At 43.8% G+C, this 19,344-nt stretch overlaps 1 protein-coding gene and 1 pseudogene across 1 annotated transcript in view; one reads left to right on the top strand and one right to left on the bottom strand.

Moving 5' to 3' along the window:
- LOC105812859 overlaps positions 1–19,344 on the bottom strand; it is a 32,550-nt gene that overhangs the window by 9,240 nt on the left and 3,966 nt on the right. The window contains exons 3-6 of the mRNA XM_012647410.1: positions 13,959–14,107; positions 11,180–11,320; positions 10,577–10,722; positions 6,662–6,757 (exon numbers count right to left, since the gene is read on the bottom strand). Of these exons, the coding sequence (XP_012502864.1) occupies positions 6,662–6,757; positions 10,577–10,722; positions 11,180–11,320; positions 13,959–14,107 (532 nt within the window). The remainder of the gene's footprint in view (positions 1–6,661; positions 6,758–10,576; positions 10,723–11,179; positions 11,321–13,958; positions 14,108–19,344) is intronic.
- On the top strand, positions 88–582 carry LOC105812874 (annotated as a pseudogene).

The raw sequence follows: 19,344 nt of genomic DNA, 5'->3' as shown, positions 1-19,344 counted from the left end.
ATGCTCTCTGCCCCAACCCCCAGCACCGCTCCAGGCTCCTGCGCCAGCTCTCTGCGGCTGCCATCATGATTATCTTCCGGGGACCTCATCAGCCATGATGAAATGTTCTGCGACATTTACATGATCTGGGAGATAGCAAATGGGCTGTGCCTGGGGTTGGTGGGGAAGATGGTCTGTTGGACAGAGGGTAACATTGATGACCTGCTCGCTGGTGGAAATGCCACTGCTGAGGGCCCCAGGGCAAAGGTACTAAAGCACGGTAATCACTGGTGTTGATATTGTCATGAACCATCACTTGCAGGAAACCGCCAACACAAAAGAAGCCTACGAGGAGCACATCAAAGATCACATGAAATCAATCAGAGGCAAACTTGAGGGATAGGGACTGGAAAGAATAAAATCTTTACTGACAGGGGCCTCAGAACACATCAAGCACATCCTTGTTAATTTCAAAACCTACCCATTCTTTACTGGTGAAAACACAATCCAGGTGGTGCGGCTGCCCTACGGGACTACCAAGAGGATGGTGAGAACCTATATATGATTTTCCTTAAGGGTGATTTAGAAATGGAAAGATGTTAACAAAGTCAGCAATGACTTTGGACCTACCACCCGCCATCATAACTGCTGCTGCTTGTCATCCACATACATCAAGACTTAAGACAAATAGGACTGGTGTCAACTTGAGCTCTTCATTTGTTTTGACTATCATGTATTGGGAGTGGAGACATTGCTTTTTAAGAAAAAACATGGCATGTAGGTTGTCCAAAAATAAAATGAATTTAAACTAAAAAAATGAAGGCCTCCTAACTAGTCTCACATCCTCCAGATGTTTCTCTCTCTAAAGCATGTTCTGCAAAGCTTCCCAGGATACTTTTGAAAAACCCAGCTCTGACTATGTCATTGTCCTGCTTCAAAACCATCATGGCTCACCCTTTGTACACAGGAGAAAGTCTAACTCCTTAACTTAGCATTGATGGCTTTTGGCCATGTGGGTCCAATGGGCTCTTCAGCCACATCTCCAGCCACTTTCCTGCCGACTACTCTGTGGTGAACATCTGACTTCCCATTTGCCTAACACGCCAGGCACCTTCCTCCCCTGAGCCTTCTCTTGCTCAGCTGACGAACCACTTCTCATTCCTTCCAGAGAGAGCTCACTTTCCCATACAGACCAGTATCCAAAGGTCAAGTGTAAATTTTCATGGACACAACATTCCCCCAGAGAGGTTCCTCACCTCTCTCACTCTCTGGCTCTTCCCGGGACCACCAGAACAGGTGGGCCTCCTACATTCTGGTGGACATCAGAGTGTTCTGCTTAACTGCTACTCACATGTTCATCTGTAGATGCCAGGCCCTGGTAGGACCTTCTCTTTGTGGTTAAATTTTTTTTGAAGCTTGTTAAAAATAGCATCTTTCCATTGACAAGGAACATGTGTAATTTCCTGTGTAATTCCCAGTTTTATAAACAGAACATAAAGTCTGCTTGCTTGATTATAGGACTTAAGCAAAATGTACTTAGCGTTGGATGATTCACACCTTGGAATCTTTCTATAAAGATTTTCATTGTTTAGCCATCACCCCAGGATGAAACCCCAAATAAAATAATTTCAGGATTTTAACTGGTGATTTCCTGCTTTAGAATTAATAATGCTGTTTTGAAGATTACATCTTGACTTTTGAACTTGGCCCTACATTCCTTACTGCTGCTGGCATTTCTGTGGACCGTGGCTAAGATATAAGCAACAATGCCTTATTTGAGGAAGTGTATTTGCCACTTGGGTGGCATGGTACTGTCATAAAGGTCTGTCCCAGTGCAAGCTTGTGGACAAACCATTTTACGGTTGGATTTTGCCCTCTGTACATGCCCAAGTCACGTACTTGCCCTCCCTGTCCGAAATCCTCCAGAAGTGAAACAGCCCTGGAGATTATCATAAGGGGGTTGGGGTGGGAGTGGAAGAGACCCAGGTGGCAGGATACCCCTGCATCCTCACTGGGTCTCTCGGGAACTTTTGGGGCCTGAGGCAGCAGGCAGGACTGGCTGAATTGGGCCCTGAGAAACCATCTTATCTGATGGTTATCTTACCTGAAGGCCATTCCTGATGACCTTTCCATGGCTTTTGGTCTTCTGCCATCTTCTGGTTCTTTCTGGACCTTACGGGTTTGTGACTAGGCACGGGCCAAACCGCACATCATGCACTTGAGGGCTAATGGAACTCTAGGCCCAGCATTCCCCAGTTCCTAGATCCCTATGGTTCAGAGAGCCCTGGGGTTCAGAGTGGGCCCAGCTGAGTATGGAGGATACAGAGAAGCCCAAACAGAAATGGGTCTGGGTCCTGTTTGTTCTGTGGTTTCCAGGGCAGAGAAGAGGTATCTAGGGGCCTCAACCTGCCCTCTGATTTTCTTCAATAAGCAAAATAAATCAAGACCAGCCAATGTGATTTTTTTTAAGTCTATAATCATTCTCAAAGTATGACCCCTGGACCAGCAGCATCAGTTGCTGGGAACTTGAAAGAAATGCACATTTTTTAGCCTTATCTCAGACCTACTGTCCCGGACCTGGGGGAGTGAGGGGGTGGTGCCCAGTGATCTGTGTTTTAACAAGCTCCCTGGGTGCCCCTGAAGCTGCTTGAATTTGAGAACCACTGGTCTCATGGTTCTGCATGTTCAGTGGTGCTCTGGGCTAGACTGGTTTGGACAAACATGTCTAACTTCTGCAGGCATAGAAATGGAATACTTTCTGCTTCTCTCAGCTTCTCAATGGTTGCTCAATGTAAAGTGGTCAAGGTCTTGTAATTATTACTCCAAATGAGGGGAGTAACAAGGGGGTGTCAGGCTTCTGAATGGGCATTTTGACTCATATGGCATTGTGGGGACAACTTTCCAAGAATCAGGCCAAAAGCTTTCTGTCCACAAAGGGACGTGCATAAAAATAGTTTGGCTGTTTCCAATTAGGACCAAATGGAAACCATCTGGACTCCTCACCCAGGAGGTTGATGTAAATCAGCTCAATCTAACCCTTTATTTTTAAACAAATAGAACTCTTTTACCAAGACCAAACTCACTCCCCAAACAAACACCTTATGACTGCAAAAGCAATTGTCCAATGCAGGAAGCTGTTTTTTAATTTCCTTTGTGAACTCTGGAAAGCATGACAGGAAACTATGCAATAAATATGTATTAGATGCAAAGTTGTTTCTATTGTTTGAGGCAAAGGATTCCTTGGGAGACCAAAGACCTTAATGGCTCCCATTGTCTACTGGGTTGAGTCTGGACTCTTGGCCTGACACACAAAGTCCTCCTTCCCTCTTGCCAGAGCCACCCTCCCCACATCCTCTTGTTCTATCCGAACCTGGGGGTTCATGGCTTACCTTGTTAAGGTCCTTCTTTCTCAACTAAGTCCTTCCTTTCTCTCCATACCAGGTTGGCTCATTCACAAAGCCTTCTCCCCAGTTCCACCCTGGGGGAGAGCACCCTTCTCTGAACCCAGTGTCCATGTTTGGCCCTTGCAGACGCTACCTTGTGTGGTTGTTTGTTTCACAGGTATGCAGCCCATCTCTAAACTACATTCAGAGGCCCCTTGTCATGGGTTGAACTATGCACCCCTTGGAAAATTCATATGTTGAAGTCCTAACCCCAGTAGCCAGAATGTGAGCTTATTTGGAAGTAGGGTTGTTGTAGATACAGTTAGTTAAGATGCGGTCATACTGGAATAGGGTGGGCTCCCAATCCAATATGACTGGTGTCCCTATAAAAAGGGGAAATACGGACACAGAGACAGACACAGGGAGAATGCCATGTGAACACAAAGGCAAAGATTGGGGTGATGCACCTACAAGCCAAGGAACACCGAAAATTGCCCACAAACCACCAGAAGGTGTGAGAAAGGCATGAACAGACTCTTCCTCACAGCCCTCTGGAGGAACCAACTCTGCCAACACCTTGATCATGACTTCCAGCCTCCAGAACTGTGAGACAGTGAATTTCTGTTGTGTAAGCCACCCGGCCTATGGCACTTTGTTTTACGGCAGCCAGACTAGACTAACACAACCCTTGAAGGCAAGAATACACCTTGTGTCCCACATAGAACTGGCCCTCGATGACCATTTTCTGTTGAGGCAGCTGCAGTGACCAGAAGGTAAGTCTTTAGTGTAGGAACCGGGGATATTCCACTACATCCCTCACACACCAGCCCAGAATGGGCCTTGAGGAAATTTTTTACCCCATCAATGCCGACTGAAAGAATGGCCACAGGCAACCTGCAGATCTTCAAGGCCTCTAACCTCTTCTCTGAAAAACTGTAAGGCACTGGACTCCCCAGGATGCTTGGCGAGAAGGTCCATATGGCTCATAAAGATCAAAAGAAGAAAATCTAGTGCCTTTGTGCCAGGTTTTAGCAGCCAAAAGGCATTGTTGTAACTTGGGCCTCAACATAGCTATTATTTAAAAGCAGAAGGATGAGTTGTCATATTGCTCTTTTTTTGACTTTTCTCTCGAACCATCCACCTTCTAAGGGGGTTAACCCCTGCAGGGCCGACATGGATGAAGAGTGAGGGCTTGGGTGGGGTGGCACATAGGTAGAGTCACATTCACAAAGGGCCTCACAGTTGGACTCTGGTGTCTTCGCCTAATGATGTCGTGCTCACGTTTGCTGCGCTTTTATGTGTTAGAAGAATTATCCTGTTAAATGTAAAGACTTCACATATTGTGCAGTTTATCTTAACCTTTGCCATTAATTAGTTTTTTAAAAAATAAATCAGGAAGGGTTAGCAAATAGCAGTGGTCAGGGCCTCTCTCCAGCCTTGAGAAGCACTGAAGCTCCCAAATAGATTTTCCCTTTTGGTCTTTCTGCAACGCCGAGTTAACTCCCAGTGCGATGCAGTTAGACACTCCGTCTTTGTTCTTTTACCACTTTCTGTTACGTCTAGGTCAAGAGTTAGAATTGGTGACTCCTCTGCCCTCAGGTGTCATCTTGCCGGTGTAGGGTCTGTCCTCTGCAGGGCCACCTGTGCTGGGAGTGGTGATCATCCTTATCCTCACAGGAACCCCAGCCCACCCCTCTGAAAGGATTTTTGGTTGAAAATATCCCCAAATGGTAACTGTCTGTTATGGGTTGAATGTTTGCGTCCCCCTAAAATTCATATGTTGAAATCCTAAAACCCAACATGACGGTATTAGGAAGTGGAGCCTTTGGGAGGTGATTAGGTCATGAGGGAGTATTCCCCATGGATGGGATTTGTGCTCCTATAAAAGAGCCACCAGGGAGCTCTCTAGCTGTCCCTGGGCCATGTGAGAACATGGATAAAAGGTGGCTGTCTATGAAGCAGGCCCTCACCAGACATTCAATCGTCCAGGGCCTTAATCTTGGCACTCCACTCAAATCAGCCTCCAGAACCGTGAGAAATAAATGTTTGCTACTTAGCTACCCCATCTATTGTATTCCGTTATATAGTAACCCAAACTGATTAAGACACCACCTAAAACAAATGAGAACCTAGCACGATACTTTTCTTTTCTTTTTCTTTTTTCCTTTTAGTAGGTTTTCTAAAATCTACTAGCACTATCCAGTGGAAAGACAATATTTACATTGACAACAGAGACAGGGTATGATAAATTTTCTCACTTTGAATTTTCATTTGGCATTTTAGATCATAAGAATTTGCAATTTTCTTTTTTTTGTTCTGTCGCCCCAGCTAGAGCGCAGTGGCCTCATCACAGCTCACAGCAACCTCAAACTCCTGGGCTCAAACAATCCTCCTACCTCAGCCTCCCAGAGTGCTAGGATTACAGGTATGAGCCACCATGCCCAGCCAAATTTGTAATTTTCTAATTCAGTGAGATTTCATAGAGGAGATACAAGAGTAATTCCAGGACAGAAAAAGACCACACAGGAACAGATTAAAACTGAAGAAGAGAAAGCCAAGGGTGACAAGCTTGATTGTAAGGGCCAGTTGCCTTTCCCTAAACTAATGGTATAAAAAAAACATGAAATGGACTAAAACAGAGCAACACAAATTTAGTTTAGCTTCCATGACAGTTTCCCAAAAACTGCTGGTGACACACCCAGTGATAATCTTGTGCTGTCTCTTTAGAATTTCAAAGTATGAAGCTGGCATGGAATTTAGGAGCCCGTGAGCACAGAGTCCTCATCTTGCAGAGCAGGGTGCTGGGAGCCAGGCATGAGTGGAAGTGTCAGAATGGACTTCCGGTCCCTAACTCTGAGCTGCAAACCTGTAACACTCAGACAGCTTCTTACTTAGTGTAACCCTGCTCAGCGGTTATGGAGTTAGTGATTTCTTAAAATTCCTTCTAAATTACTTAGTTTCTGAGTCTAAGTAGCAATCGCAGGAGGCAAGTCTGTGAGCTGAATGTATCAGGTCCTGCTGGTTGTTCATTGCAGGAATACTCCCAAACCAGCCTAGGTCGCACAATCCTTTTTTGGAATGTTGAACGCACCAAAGAGGAATTCCTCTGGTGGCCACAGCAAAGCTGTTCTGTGCTTGGTTTACGTGAGGTCACGAGACATTGAGTTTTCTTTCTTCTCCACTTGAGTTTTTCTCTCTGGGGCAATTACTTAGTAGTGAGAACACAGCACAAGAAAGAAGAAAGTGATTTAGAAGATGAAGGAAGTGGAAGGAATAGTTGAAACAATAAACAAAAATACCTTTTTTTCTCTTTTTCTTCCCTGAAGTAGTTTTCACTGTTACAACTTCAGATGATTTTGTAGTCTGGTTCAAAGTTGAACTTCTTCTCTGTCCAGCTGGTTGGAAAAAAAAAAAGGTTAAAAAAAAAGCAGCCTGTTCAAAGTTAAATGAATGGGTTTTTGACATATTTTAATACTGGCTCTTGTTTTTATTTTACGTACACTTTGGGCAGAGATATTTCTCACAAGAGAGAATTAATTATCTGACCCACTGCAAGATCATATTCACTTCAGCTCAAGCCTGTGGTTTCGTGTTTCTCTCCCAAAGATTTAAGGTGAACACACAATCAAGTAGGGCCCCCAGAACCATCCTGCCAGGCCTCATGTTAATTTTTCTTTACACGCACAGTGGCCCTCTATAAAAGTGGCTCCAAATCCCTAAGATTACTGAGCAGGGCATGTTTTGGCATGTATAAAGCAATATGTTAGAATATTATCACTCTGGAATCATTCTGGAATCTTCCTTTCTCTTGCACCCTACCAATGCATAGAAGATGGAGTAGTGCAGCATCTGACCACTTCTCACACCTCTCTGCTATGACCCCAGTCTCACCTGGGTAGACATCTCTTGCCTGGATGACAACAGCTTCCCAACAGGTCTCCCTGCCCACCCTCACCCCACCCCCGGGCGGTTTGCCACAGTGACTAGGGGGCTCTTCTCAAACCTGAGGCCCACGAGTCCTTCCTCTGCTCCTCACTAGCTAACAGGCCCTTCACATTCTGGCCTTACTCTCTGCACAGGCAGGCGCCCTCCTGCTGTTCTTGAGTGCAAAGGCCTTAGGCCCTTGGGACAGGTGGCTCCCTCTGCCTAGAATGTTCTTCCCCACTTATCGGCAGGGCTCACTCCCTCACCTCCTGTGTCTGTACTCAGATGCCAACTGTTGAAGGAGGTCTGTGCTCAACCATCTGCTAACAATCACATCCCATCCATCTTCCTTCTCCAGGTTCCCATACTTGCTCACCACGCTTTGCTTTTTCTTTTTCCATGGCAACTGTCACCTTCTAACAAACTATCGCATGCAGATATTTATTACAACTTTAAAAAATTGTCTGATCCCCTTGCCCTCCCTACATGCATTTGCACACCCACGCATGCACCTACACAAGCACACTGTGCCCAGCCCTCTCTTCAAGAGCTGAGAGCTTTGTCTTGTTTTATGCACTAAAATACCCCAAGCACCTAGAAGAGTATTTGGCACATATTGGGGCACACACGCAGACACACACACGGACACACACACGATGAAGGAAGGAAGGAGCATCATTATTAAGATTACATTTATACATTACAACAAGTAATTAAGAAAACAAACTTGTCATTTGTGGTGAGGCCTTTGGTCCCTTTGGCTGTCAGCAACAGAAAGCCACTGTGCCTGACTCTGGCAGGAGGGAAAAGTTACAGGGAGACCTGGGAGTAGCTCCCAGAACAGGAGAGAAAACCAAACCTTGGGTCTTACAAAGTGGTATTCGCAAAAGATTTTAGCTCTTAGGACATCCTAGAGGAATACTGAAAGGCTCGTGTGTTATCTTGCACATTGTTAGGTTGGTATCTAAATTTTTTTTTTTTTTTTTTTTTTGAGACAGAGTCTCACTCTTTTGCCCGGGCTAGAGTGAGTGCCGTGGCGTCAGCCTAGCTCACAGCAACCTCACACTCCTGGCTCAAGCGATTCTCCTGCCTCAGCCTCCCGAGTAGCTGGGACTACAGGCATGCGCCACCATGCCCAGCTAATTTTTCTATATATTTTTAGTTGTCCAATTAATTTCTTTCTATTTTTTTTTTAGTAGAGACGGGGTCTCGCTCTTGCTCAGGCTGGTTTCGAACTCCTGAGCTCAAACAATCTGCCCGCCTCGGCCTCCCAGAGAGCTAGGATTACAGGTGTGAGCCACCTCGCCCGGCCTGGTATCTAAATTTTTCATCATAAGTTTTACAATTTCAAAGGGTGTGATTTCTCCTCAAAGGAGAATGGCAAATATTTAAAAATAACATCTGTTATATTATTCTCTCAAGTGGATTGAATGGAATCTAAACTCCTAGCAATTTGATAGTCATCATCATTCATTAGAACATCCCAAACAACACAAAACATGAGCAAACTCTTCTTTAGTTGAAAATTTTACATTATTACCTTTTCTTCTTGTTCTTCTATTTGTATTTCCATTCTACTTACTTTGTAGAGTTTTATATTTGAGAGTCTTTTATAGATCATACTGTGATACTTCTCTGTAATAAAAAGGCTACATATACAACCATTTAAATTTAAAAATTTCTTGTGATCATAAGACTCTAAAGTATTAACATTTCTTCTGCAGTTATTATATATCATCTTCTGCAATTAGGAATATATGATTGCTCATACAATGTATTTTACACATACTGATAAATCCTAATTAAATATAAAAATAAAATTATATTGACTACATTGCTCAGCGGGATGGATGGTGCTGCTTTATTCATTTGTTTTTATAATTAATTCATGTATTCATTGAAGAATATTACTACTAGCATGAGGCAGAGTTCAGCGCCAATTCATTTCTATTTTTCATTGTTATAGTTTCAGTGCTGAGAAACGTTGCTCACACAAGTTGGGAATGGAGGAATAGGGTTGCCAGATTCAGTCTCCCTCTCCTATCTACCCCCGCCCCCTGCCCAATATAGGACTCTCAGCTGAAGTCAAATGTCAGCCACAAAAAGCCACTTATAGGGGAGTAAGCAGCCGTTGTTCTTGTCTGTGCTGCATTTGTCCTCCCATTTGTCTGCTCTTTGTGGGGCTGCCACAGCCCCCTGCGAATCGTGGGATGCTGGTGGGGTTGCCATCACAGTGCGCCAGCTGGCCCACAGGACAGGTGTGTGATCATTTCCGGCCAGTCATGGTTCACCATGGCCTGGGCCACAGAGACTGGGCCAAGGGTAGGTCCGTGACCCAAGGAGGGCCAATCAGAACCTTCCTATGGGATTTGACCCATAGTCGCTGGAGGAAAGGAGCTCACGCTTTCTGGTTGATTCTAAGTCCTGAGTATACAGCCCTGGGACTGCTGACAGGCACATCAACTGCCTTTTCCTGCTTGTAGAAGGCCTGGTTGACTGGGGAGGAAGAAGGCTGCATCTCTGAAGAGAAGTAGAGCCAAGAGCAGCGAGCCCTGGGTCTCCTGATGACATGGTGTGAGCCACTGAATCCAGCCATCTCCAAAGACAGCTGAACCCATGGACATCTCAGTCATGTGAACCAAAAAACCAATCCTGTTCTTTAATCCTGTTTGGGTTGCTTTCACTTTGAACCTAAATAGTCTGATTAACATGTTGTGCTAATTTCCTACTGCTGCTGTAACAAGTGACCACAAACTTAGTGCCTTAAAACAATGCAAGTTTATTATCTTACAGTTCTGGAGGTGTGACATCTGAAATGGGTCTTACAGGCGAAAGTCAAGGTGTCAGCAGAGCTGCGTTCTTTTAGAGGCTCTGGGTGAAATTGGGTCGCCTGCCTATTGCAGCTTCTAGAGGCCTCCTGCACTCCCTGGCTCCTGGCCACTTCCTCATGTCACCCCACCCTCTGCTTCCACTGTCACGTGTCCTCTCTGACTCTCCCACCTCCCTCTTGTTAAGATCCCTGTGATTACATTGGACCCGCCAGGATGATCCAGGATGATCTCCCTATCCCAAGATCCTTAACTTGATCTCATCTGTAAAGTCTCTTTTGCCACCTGAAGTGACATATGCACAGGTTCTGAAGATGAGGACAAAGGCATCCTTGGGGGCCATCATTTTGTCTCCCACACATACTCAGGAAGAAGAATTCCAGTGGACCACTGAGAAGGTCGCTTTTAATCACAAAGCCAAGTTTCCAACAGGAGCATGGTGCCAAGTTCCACAGCACTTACTTGGGAGCAGCTGAGGGGGGTTTCTGGTGTCTGGTGAGGCTGTGGCCAGCTGGCCTTTCTCCTGCATCTCTGCATACTCTGCCAGGGGTCTGAGGAGAGCCAGAGCTCCGGAACATTGCAAGTAATTGCCATCAAGGTGCAGCTCACTGGGGAAGGCAGTAAAATACATTGTTTATGTGATGTTAGTTCCACTTCCTCAAATTTGGATGTGAGGTCTTCAACTGATGAAATAATATACCTAGTCATAAGATTATTATCTTATGATAATAAATATAATCATAATTATAAATAGGAATATATTATAATTATGTTATAATCATAAATATAAATAATCATAATAATTAAATATAATAGGCTATACCATAAAAAACAGACCTAGTGACCATGTCAACTGGCCGAAGCATGACATGTCATTCAGCATGACATCCTTGATTCTCAAACTTGACTAAAGTATCTTTCTCTTAGCGTCAAGAAAAAGCAAACAAAAATAACTGCAGGAGAGAAGAAGATGATTAAAATCATAGTGGGTTGTATAACTCAAGACAGAACAGTGCCAGGAAGCGCAGGGGGCGGGGCGGGGGCGGGGCGGGGCACACATCTCACCAAACTGCGCTCTGGCTGATGACTGAGGCCAGCTGGGGCCTGCTCTGGGGCCCCAGACCACAGTAACGTAGGCTGAGGCCTTGAAGCCTTTGGTTGTTCTCCAGGCCTGAGAAAATGCTCTGAATTTCTTCATTTCCAAATCTAAAAAGAAAGGAAGGTGTCAACCTAAATGACAGAGAGACGGGCTCCCTGAAAGCAAATGGTATTTATTTGGGAAGGGGCATTGCAATGGGAATACATGGCCACAGTAAACTGTGTGTGTGTTCAGGGAGGTAAAGGAAGACAAGGGTTTTTAAAGGAAAAACAAGGAGGTTACATAATTGTTTTGAAATAATTATCCTTGGCTACAAGGATCAATAACAAGGGTGGCGCCAGTCCAAGGCTGAACAGGCAATTGGTGGGCAGATGTCCTCACAGAAGTATTTGCGATGGCCTTTGTGCAAGATTGTGGCTTTCGCAGAGTCTTTTGTGATAGTTGTTTTTCCCAGGCATTTATGCATGAGAACCCTCACTCCCCTCATGGCCTTCCCCAGCTCTACTGGTCAGGGTTTTGTTTTGTTTTGTTTTGTTTTAAACACAAGTGGCTCCATTTTAATTCTGACAATGTTCACAGCAGAAATAAATTAGTGACTTTTAAAACCTATGTCACACGCTGGATTATTAATTTTGATGCCCTCCCTGGGGTAGTTAGAGGCATTTCTGCTGAACCTTAATTGGAGCTTCCAGGGCCAGAGCTGGCTGTGGGGGTGGACTGGGTTGGCCCTTGGGGGCAGCCTGGGTGTGGAGGGAAGGAGACCCGAAGCCTGCCTCCTGTAAAGGGAGCAGAAGATGGCTGGAACTACCCATTCAAGGGAGCAGAGGGAGAACAAGCTCTGAACCCCAAAGCTGGCCACTCCGGAGAGAGGTGAGACGGCCTAGAGGGCAGAGATGGGAGGAGCCTAGGAAGACTGCTGTAAGGAGGGGCCTTTTAAAGTGTGTCCAGAGCAGGTTCAGGAAAGTTCCACCTCTCCTCCCTCCCTTCATGGGCCTGTGCTGTTCTCTCTCCTTGCACTGAGGTCTCTACTTTGCCAAGTGAAACCACATGCATCCTCAGCAGCCTGCGGGGGAAGATGATGGTAACATTTTATGGGTCAGGAAACTGAGGTTTGGCGAAGTAAAACAGCATCTTCAAGGAATTTGAAATGTCAAGGCTTGAACTTTAAGATGAGGCGGCTAGTGTAAACAGAAATAACCTCTAAATTTATTAATTCATTAACAAGTAATTATTGAGGGCCTACAATGTGCCAGCTACCGAGGTGGCTGTCGGGGTGTGGAGGAGAGAGGAGGGCGTCCTGCCTGGTGGGCCTCTCACCGTCAGGGAAAGGAAGGAACTGCAATCCCCAGGGCCAGTCACCTGCCACTCTACCAGGGCTGAGGGCTCCGGTGGTGATTCCCAGCGATGCAACCCTGACAACACTAGGCGTCTTCGCATCAGCAGCACTATTTCAAAGGACAATTAAAACAAGCTGTTTCCTGAAGATGGGAATTCCTTCTCTCCTCTTCCCACCAGTGCAGGTCTCTGGGTGTCCCTCTGAGGAGTTGGGGTCTACAGGGGTCTCTTAGCAGCGGGTTCTTCCCAGTAGAGTGCGGGAAGCTGGGGTGACTCCCACGCAGGTCCTGCAGTCACTACACAGGGTCCTGAGCACCCCACCTTCTGCTGCCCTGTGTTAGAACACCCTGCCTAACGCCCAGCATTTCAGACACCTGGAGAACCTCCGCAGAGACCTCCCTCTGCTCAGCTTTTGCTAATGAACTTGTCCACTGTTACCACCAGGGCCTGACAGGATCCTAGTTCTTTAAGGGGTCTTGGTGCCTCTGTGGTATCACTTCTGCAGCATGAGTCATCTTTCCCTCCTCACAGCCCACTGGCGTTTTGGGTATAAGGCTCTTCCCAACTGACTGCATGGGAAGAGTCTCAGAATCATACCCTTCTGAAGTGGAGAGAGATTTTCATTACAGATCAGAAAGGTTCTATGACTTTCTCCAGATCGTATGAGCTGTTTGAAATTATTTGTGGATGATAAATTATAGACCCCAGGCAATCTAGTGCTGTGGATCAGAGGTGGGCTGTGATTCAGACAACCTGGATTCACATCAGGGCTCCACCCCTAAGAGCTGAACGGCCTTGAATAAGTCTTAGCTCATCTGCAGTCTGGGAATAGAAAAGGTACACATCTCATAAGGTTGTTGGGAGAAGGAATAATCCACACAGTGTGCTTGGCACACAGTAAACCCTCAATAACCTTTAGCTGGTGTTATCATTATTATCATTCTCCTCCGGGACCCTCCCTCAACATGCTGAGCACCCCAGCCCCTGAGGGACCTGCTTTGCCCCCCACCCCACCTTCCTCCCTACCTCCTCCCCTGGTGAACACTAGCCCACCACCTAGGAAACTGTGGTTTCCCTTAGCTGAACTACCAGAAAAATGGAGATGGACATATTTTGTGATTTTTAGACTTTCTCCCTTGCATATGTTCCTGTTTTCCCTAGCAATGAGCATGATGTCCTGCATAAAATGGCCTTCAACCAGTTTTTGTTGAAGAAATAAATGAATGAAAAGAGAGTCTTTTGGGGAACCCTCACGTTTACTCAGAAACATTAACTCCAAGGAGGTGTAAGAGTGTCCTCTTTCAGCCAGGCCTTATGAGGTACAAGGAACCCAGACGTGGCCCTCCCTGCCTTTGCTTCCCTAGTGGACGGTAGTAAGGGCCCCACAGGGGCTCCGCATTCCAGCCGTACTTGCAGTAGTCCAGGACAAGAGAATGCAAACTGCTGAACTGCAGACCCTTCCCAAGTCGCCCTAGAGACCACAGATCCATCTTGCAGTCAATGATTTCTAAGGTGGTGAACGGGCAGGTGTTGCGCCCCTTTGGTTCCAGAAACAAAGCCTAGAATGCAAGAGGTAAAGACACTTACACAATGATGACAAACATGCTCTTTGCTTTAATATGTTGCTTACAAGTCAATCGTATTAATTACCTCAACATTTTTGCCTCTAGATAACTTTCTGTTAATAATTACCTAAGGAAAATGTGGCATGAAAATAAAATAATTTCCCTTTAAAACAAAAATTGCTTGAAGAATGATATGGGTAACACCAAGCTTTACGATGAGATAAGATATATTGAAGGATATTATTTTAGATGTTGGTATGGGCTGAATTGCGTGTCCTCCCAAATCCGTATGTTGAAGTCCTAACTCTCAGTGCCTCAGCATGTGGCTGTATTTGGAGATGGGGTAATTAAAGATGTAATTAAGTTAAATGAAGTCATTAGGGTTTTACCCGATACGACTTGTTTTCTTATAGGAAGAGGAAATGTGGACACAGATCGACAGAGGGAAGACCACGTGGAGACGCAGGGAGAAGACAGCCATCCACAAGCCAAGGAGAGAGTTCACAGCAGAAATCGACCCAGCCTCCACCTTGATGTGGGACTTCCAGGCTCCAGAACTGTGAGAAGATAAACTTCCATTGTTGATGCCAGCTAGTTTGTGGTACTTTGATATGGCAGCCTGGGCTGACTAAAACAGATACTGATGTTCTAATCAATACATTTACCCTGTCATGGTTGTGTTATTTTTAGTAGAGAGGTGTGGATATGCCAATCTTTTTATAATTAAATAAAAAATTAGCTGTCATCCCTAGCCCTGAATATTAGGATTTAGAGGTCTGCTTAGAACGGGACTGTGCAAATTCAGTAACCAGGTGCTTCTCACATGGGAGCTTCTGGACTGGCACCGTCTCATGTTCCCACAGTGTCCCGAATGCAGGGTCTATGGCAAGGTCATTCCTTGTTGTAACAAAGGATACCAATGACAGTTAAATCCCTACCTGGGAGGAGAGGGTATGTAAAAATACCAACCACGACAATGTCGTGAAGGCCAGCTTTTAACAATTAGAACCTCCAGAGCCTGAGGATTCCTTCAGTTCAGAGTTTAAGCCCAGGAGAGGCTTAAACTGGTAGAGTTTGGAGGATTTTTTTTTTGAGGGTTTTTTTGAGGTAATGACATGTTGGTCAGATACAGGATTCCAAATTCTATCTTGGCTGAGATTAAAAAGGCACTTGCAACCTTAACTACAGAGCTGGTGCCAAGGCGGTCTTTATGAGAGATGCCTAGTTTGAGTGCTGGATTGGATTTCTCGAGCCGTGTGCCTGACAGAGGAGCCCATGTGGCATGTCCAGGCCTATGTTAACACTCATCTGGGCTGAACAGACCCTTAATTGGGTCCTAAAGCTCCCTCCCAGAGTTCGTGCCATCACCCCTTGGGCACCAACACTGCTGTGGGCAAGTCCACGGCCATGCAGGATAGAATTCCTCAGTAGCCCCGGGCTCAGCAAGAGGGCTGCATTTTACAGAACTGTGAAGGATCACTTTTAACATGAGTGGACAGCATTCTGTTTCTCGCTTGGGTAGGCTGGGTACCCTGATTGACCCTCTGAATAAAAGCAACTAAAAATGCTGGCTACATATTTAAAATATCCTTTTACGTTTATTTTTAAGCCATGGTAAAATACACATAACATTTACCGTCGTAACCATTTTTAAGTGTACAGTTCAGTGGCATTAAGCATTCACATTTTTGGGCAATCCTAACCACCATCCATCTCCAGAACTCTTTTTTTTTTCCATCTTGCAAAACTGCAACTCTGTACCCATTGAACAATTGCTCCTCAGTCTCCCCTCTCCCAGACCCTGGCAACCACCATTCTGCTTTCTGTCTCTATGAATCTGATGACGCTAGGTACCTCAAAGAAGTGGAATCATATAGTATTCGTTCTTTTGTGTCTTGCTTATTCACTTAGCATAATGTCCTCAAGGTTCGTCCATGTTGTGGCATGTGTCAATTTCCTTCCTTTTTAAGGCTGAACAATGTTCCATTGTATACGCCACATTTTACTTACCCACTCATCTCTCGATAGACACTTGCATTGCTTCCACCCTGTGGCTACTGTGAATAACGCTGCTGTGAACGTGGGTGTGCAAATTTCTCTTTGAGAGCCTGCTTTTAATTCTCTTAGGTATATACTCAAAAGTGGAATTGCGGGATCATATGGTCATTCTGTTTTTAATTTTTTGAGGAACTGCCGTACAGTTTTCCATAGTGGCTGCACCATTTTTCATTGTCACCAACAGTGCACAGGCTTCCAATTTTTCTACATCCTCACCAACACTTATTATTTTCTGTTTCTTGGTAGTAGCCCTCCTAACGGGTGTGAGGCAATACGTCACTATGCTTTTGATTTGCATTTCCTTAGTGATCAGTGACGCTGAACACCTTTTCATGTACTTACTGGCCATTTGTATATCTTTTTTGAAGAATGTCTCTTCAAGTTCTTTGTCCACTTTAAATCAAGTTGCTTGTTTTTTTTTGTTGTTGAGTTGTAGCAGTTATTTATATATTCTGGATGTTAACCCCTTATTAGATATATGATTTGCAATTATTTTCTCTCATTCCAGCGGTTGCCTTTTCACTCTGTTAATTATGTCCTTTCATGCATAGAAGTTTTCCATTTTGATGTAGTCTGATTCACCTATTTTTTCTTTTGTTGCCTGTGCTTTTAGTGTCATAGCAAAGAAATCATTGCCAAACCCAATGCCAAGAAGCTTTTTCTCTATGTTTTCTTCTGAGAATTTTAAAAATACTTAAAAAAAATGTTTTAATTGGCTGGCAGGTTAGTGAGGAATACCCAAAGATCAATGAATGAGGGAAAATGGGAGTCGGTTGGGTATGCTGAGTACTGACGCCAGCTTTCCGGAAAAGCATCACAGAAGCGGTAGATGTGAATGCTGGTTTTCATGGATCATGGAATCCAGGGAATAGGAGATAAAACCATGGCCACTGAACGTGGGAGTTCAGTAGAAAGTTCTGCATGAAAGTGCGGCCCAAAACACAAAGTGGGCCACAGCGTTATGCCCTTAGAGTAAGGATGAACTAGAAATAAACCCAACTCTCCTTTCCTCCAACGCACCCCAGGAAAATTGCCTTTCTCAAACTGATAAATATAGGGAAAAAATATATCCCCTAAGAACTCACAAACTCGTCTGAATACAGCTTTGCACCCTGAATTAATGCCACTTAGATGGCTCGAAGAAACCTAGGTCAAGAATTTGGCGTAACCCTGGGATGGTAGCACCCTGAGTGCATGGCAGATGCAAATGCAAATACTCTCTGGGTCTGGAGGAAGCTATCTTCTGAAGAGAGGAATTGCCATGATGATTTTTTTCTGGAAATATGAGTTCATGGTAAAAAAGAAATCACAAAAGCACACACAGGGATGTCACCATGAGTAAGAGCAAGTAGAGGCAGGAGATAATAATATCAGATCTCCAAAGAATTCAGATTATTGAAACTATTAGACACAGAATATGAAATAACTTCAATACATTCAAAGAAATAAAGCATGGGATTATCTTTAAAAAAAGAAAAAAGCAAGAGACTAGGAAAATGGCCACTAATGCCCTCTCCCAGTCTCTACTCCCTTTTTCCTCCCTAAAATATAGTTTTATGATAACCAAACATTATAATTTTACCTATTTGGTGAACTTTACATAAATTCAAGCACACAGTATGCATTCTTTTATGTCTCTCTTCATTTGTACAACATTATGTTTGTGCGATTCATCATATTTTACTTTTGTATAGCTGTAGTCAGTTCATTTTCATTGCTACATGGTGTTCTACTATATGAATACACCACCATTTATTTGTCCATTCTACTGTTGTTGGAAATTTGGGTTCCTTGCAGTTCTTGGCTTCCATGAACATTTTTGCATGTGTCTCCTGGTGCTCATGTAAGGTACATTTATGCTGGATATATACCTACAGAGTTGATTTGCTGGATCATAGACTTTGGAATCAGTAGATAATGCAATATGGTTTTCCAAAGTGATTGTACCAATACATACTCCCACAGCAGTGTATGAAAATTTCAGTTGCTCCAAATTTTCACTGACACTTGGTAATATGCTTTTATTTTCACTGTTCTATTGGTTGTGGAGTAGTATTTTTTCATTTTGAATTTCCCTGATTCCTAATAAAGTTTAGCACCTCTTAATATTTTTATAGGCTATTTGATATCTTCTTTTGTGAAGTGTCTATTCAAGTTTCTTGATCACACTTTTATTGCTTTATTTATATTTTCCTTAATGATGTTTTGGAGTTATTTATATGTCATGCCCAAGAACCCTTTTTGATTATATATGTAGCAAATATCTTTTCCAGCTCTGTGGCTTGCCTTTTAACCCTCTTAATGGTGATTCATGATGAACAAAAGTTATTAGTTTTAATGGATTCCAACTTAATCTTTTCTTTTATGGTTGCTGCTTTTTGTGTCCTGTTAAAGTATTTCTCCACCCTCAAAGTCATGATGATATTTTCTTATATTATCTTCTAGAAACTTCACTGTTTTGCCTTTCAAATCTGCAATCTACGTGGCATTGATTTGGGAGTATGATGTGAAGTAGGGATCAAGCTTCTTCATCCCCCATATTAAATCCCATTGTCTCACCATCATTGATTGAAAGACCATCTATTCCCCAATGCCATGTATTGTCATCTTCATCAAGAACTAAATGTCCATATAAGTATGTGTCTGTTTCTAGGCTTTCTATTCTTTCTCATTGGTTTACTTATCTATCCTTGTAGCAATATTTACACTATCTTAATTTCTGTAGCTTTATAAGAAGTTTTGATACCTGTTAGAGCAAATTCTCCCACTATCTTCTTCCTGTTCAAGATTGGCTTGCTTATTCTTGGCCATTTACATCTCCATATAAAATTTACTATCAGTTTTTCAACTTCTATAAGAAAACCATTTTCATGTCTGATTCTTCCTGCATCTCTGACCTTTTATCTGGGATCATTTTTCTCTGTCTAAAGAATAAACACATACATGCATATGTAATAGAAGTATAACATATGCATGGGGCTGATGCATATTAACTTTAGGCTAATGGTACCTTGGGAAAGCAGATGCAGGAAAAGAAGTGAAACGAAGCTGTAGCTGTTTTATTTGTAAATACGTTTGAAGAATTATGCTGTAGTATTTCTTTTAGGGAAGCTCTGCTGATGACAAATTCTTCCAGTTTCTGTTGGTCTGACAACAAATTTATTTCACTTTCA

This window comes from Propithecus coquereli, unplaced genomic scaffold (assembly GCF_000956105.1).
Source record: "Propithecus coquereli isolate 6110/MARCELLA unplaced genomic scaffold, Pcoq_1.0 Scaffold268, whole genome shotgun sequence".
NCBI lineage: Eukaryota > Metazoa > Chordata > Mammalia > Primates > Indriidae > Propithecus > Propithecus coquereli.
Note: the sequence above shows the minus strand (reverse complement) of the source record. Positions and strands in the feature narration are given on the sequence as shown.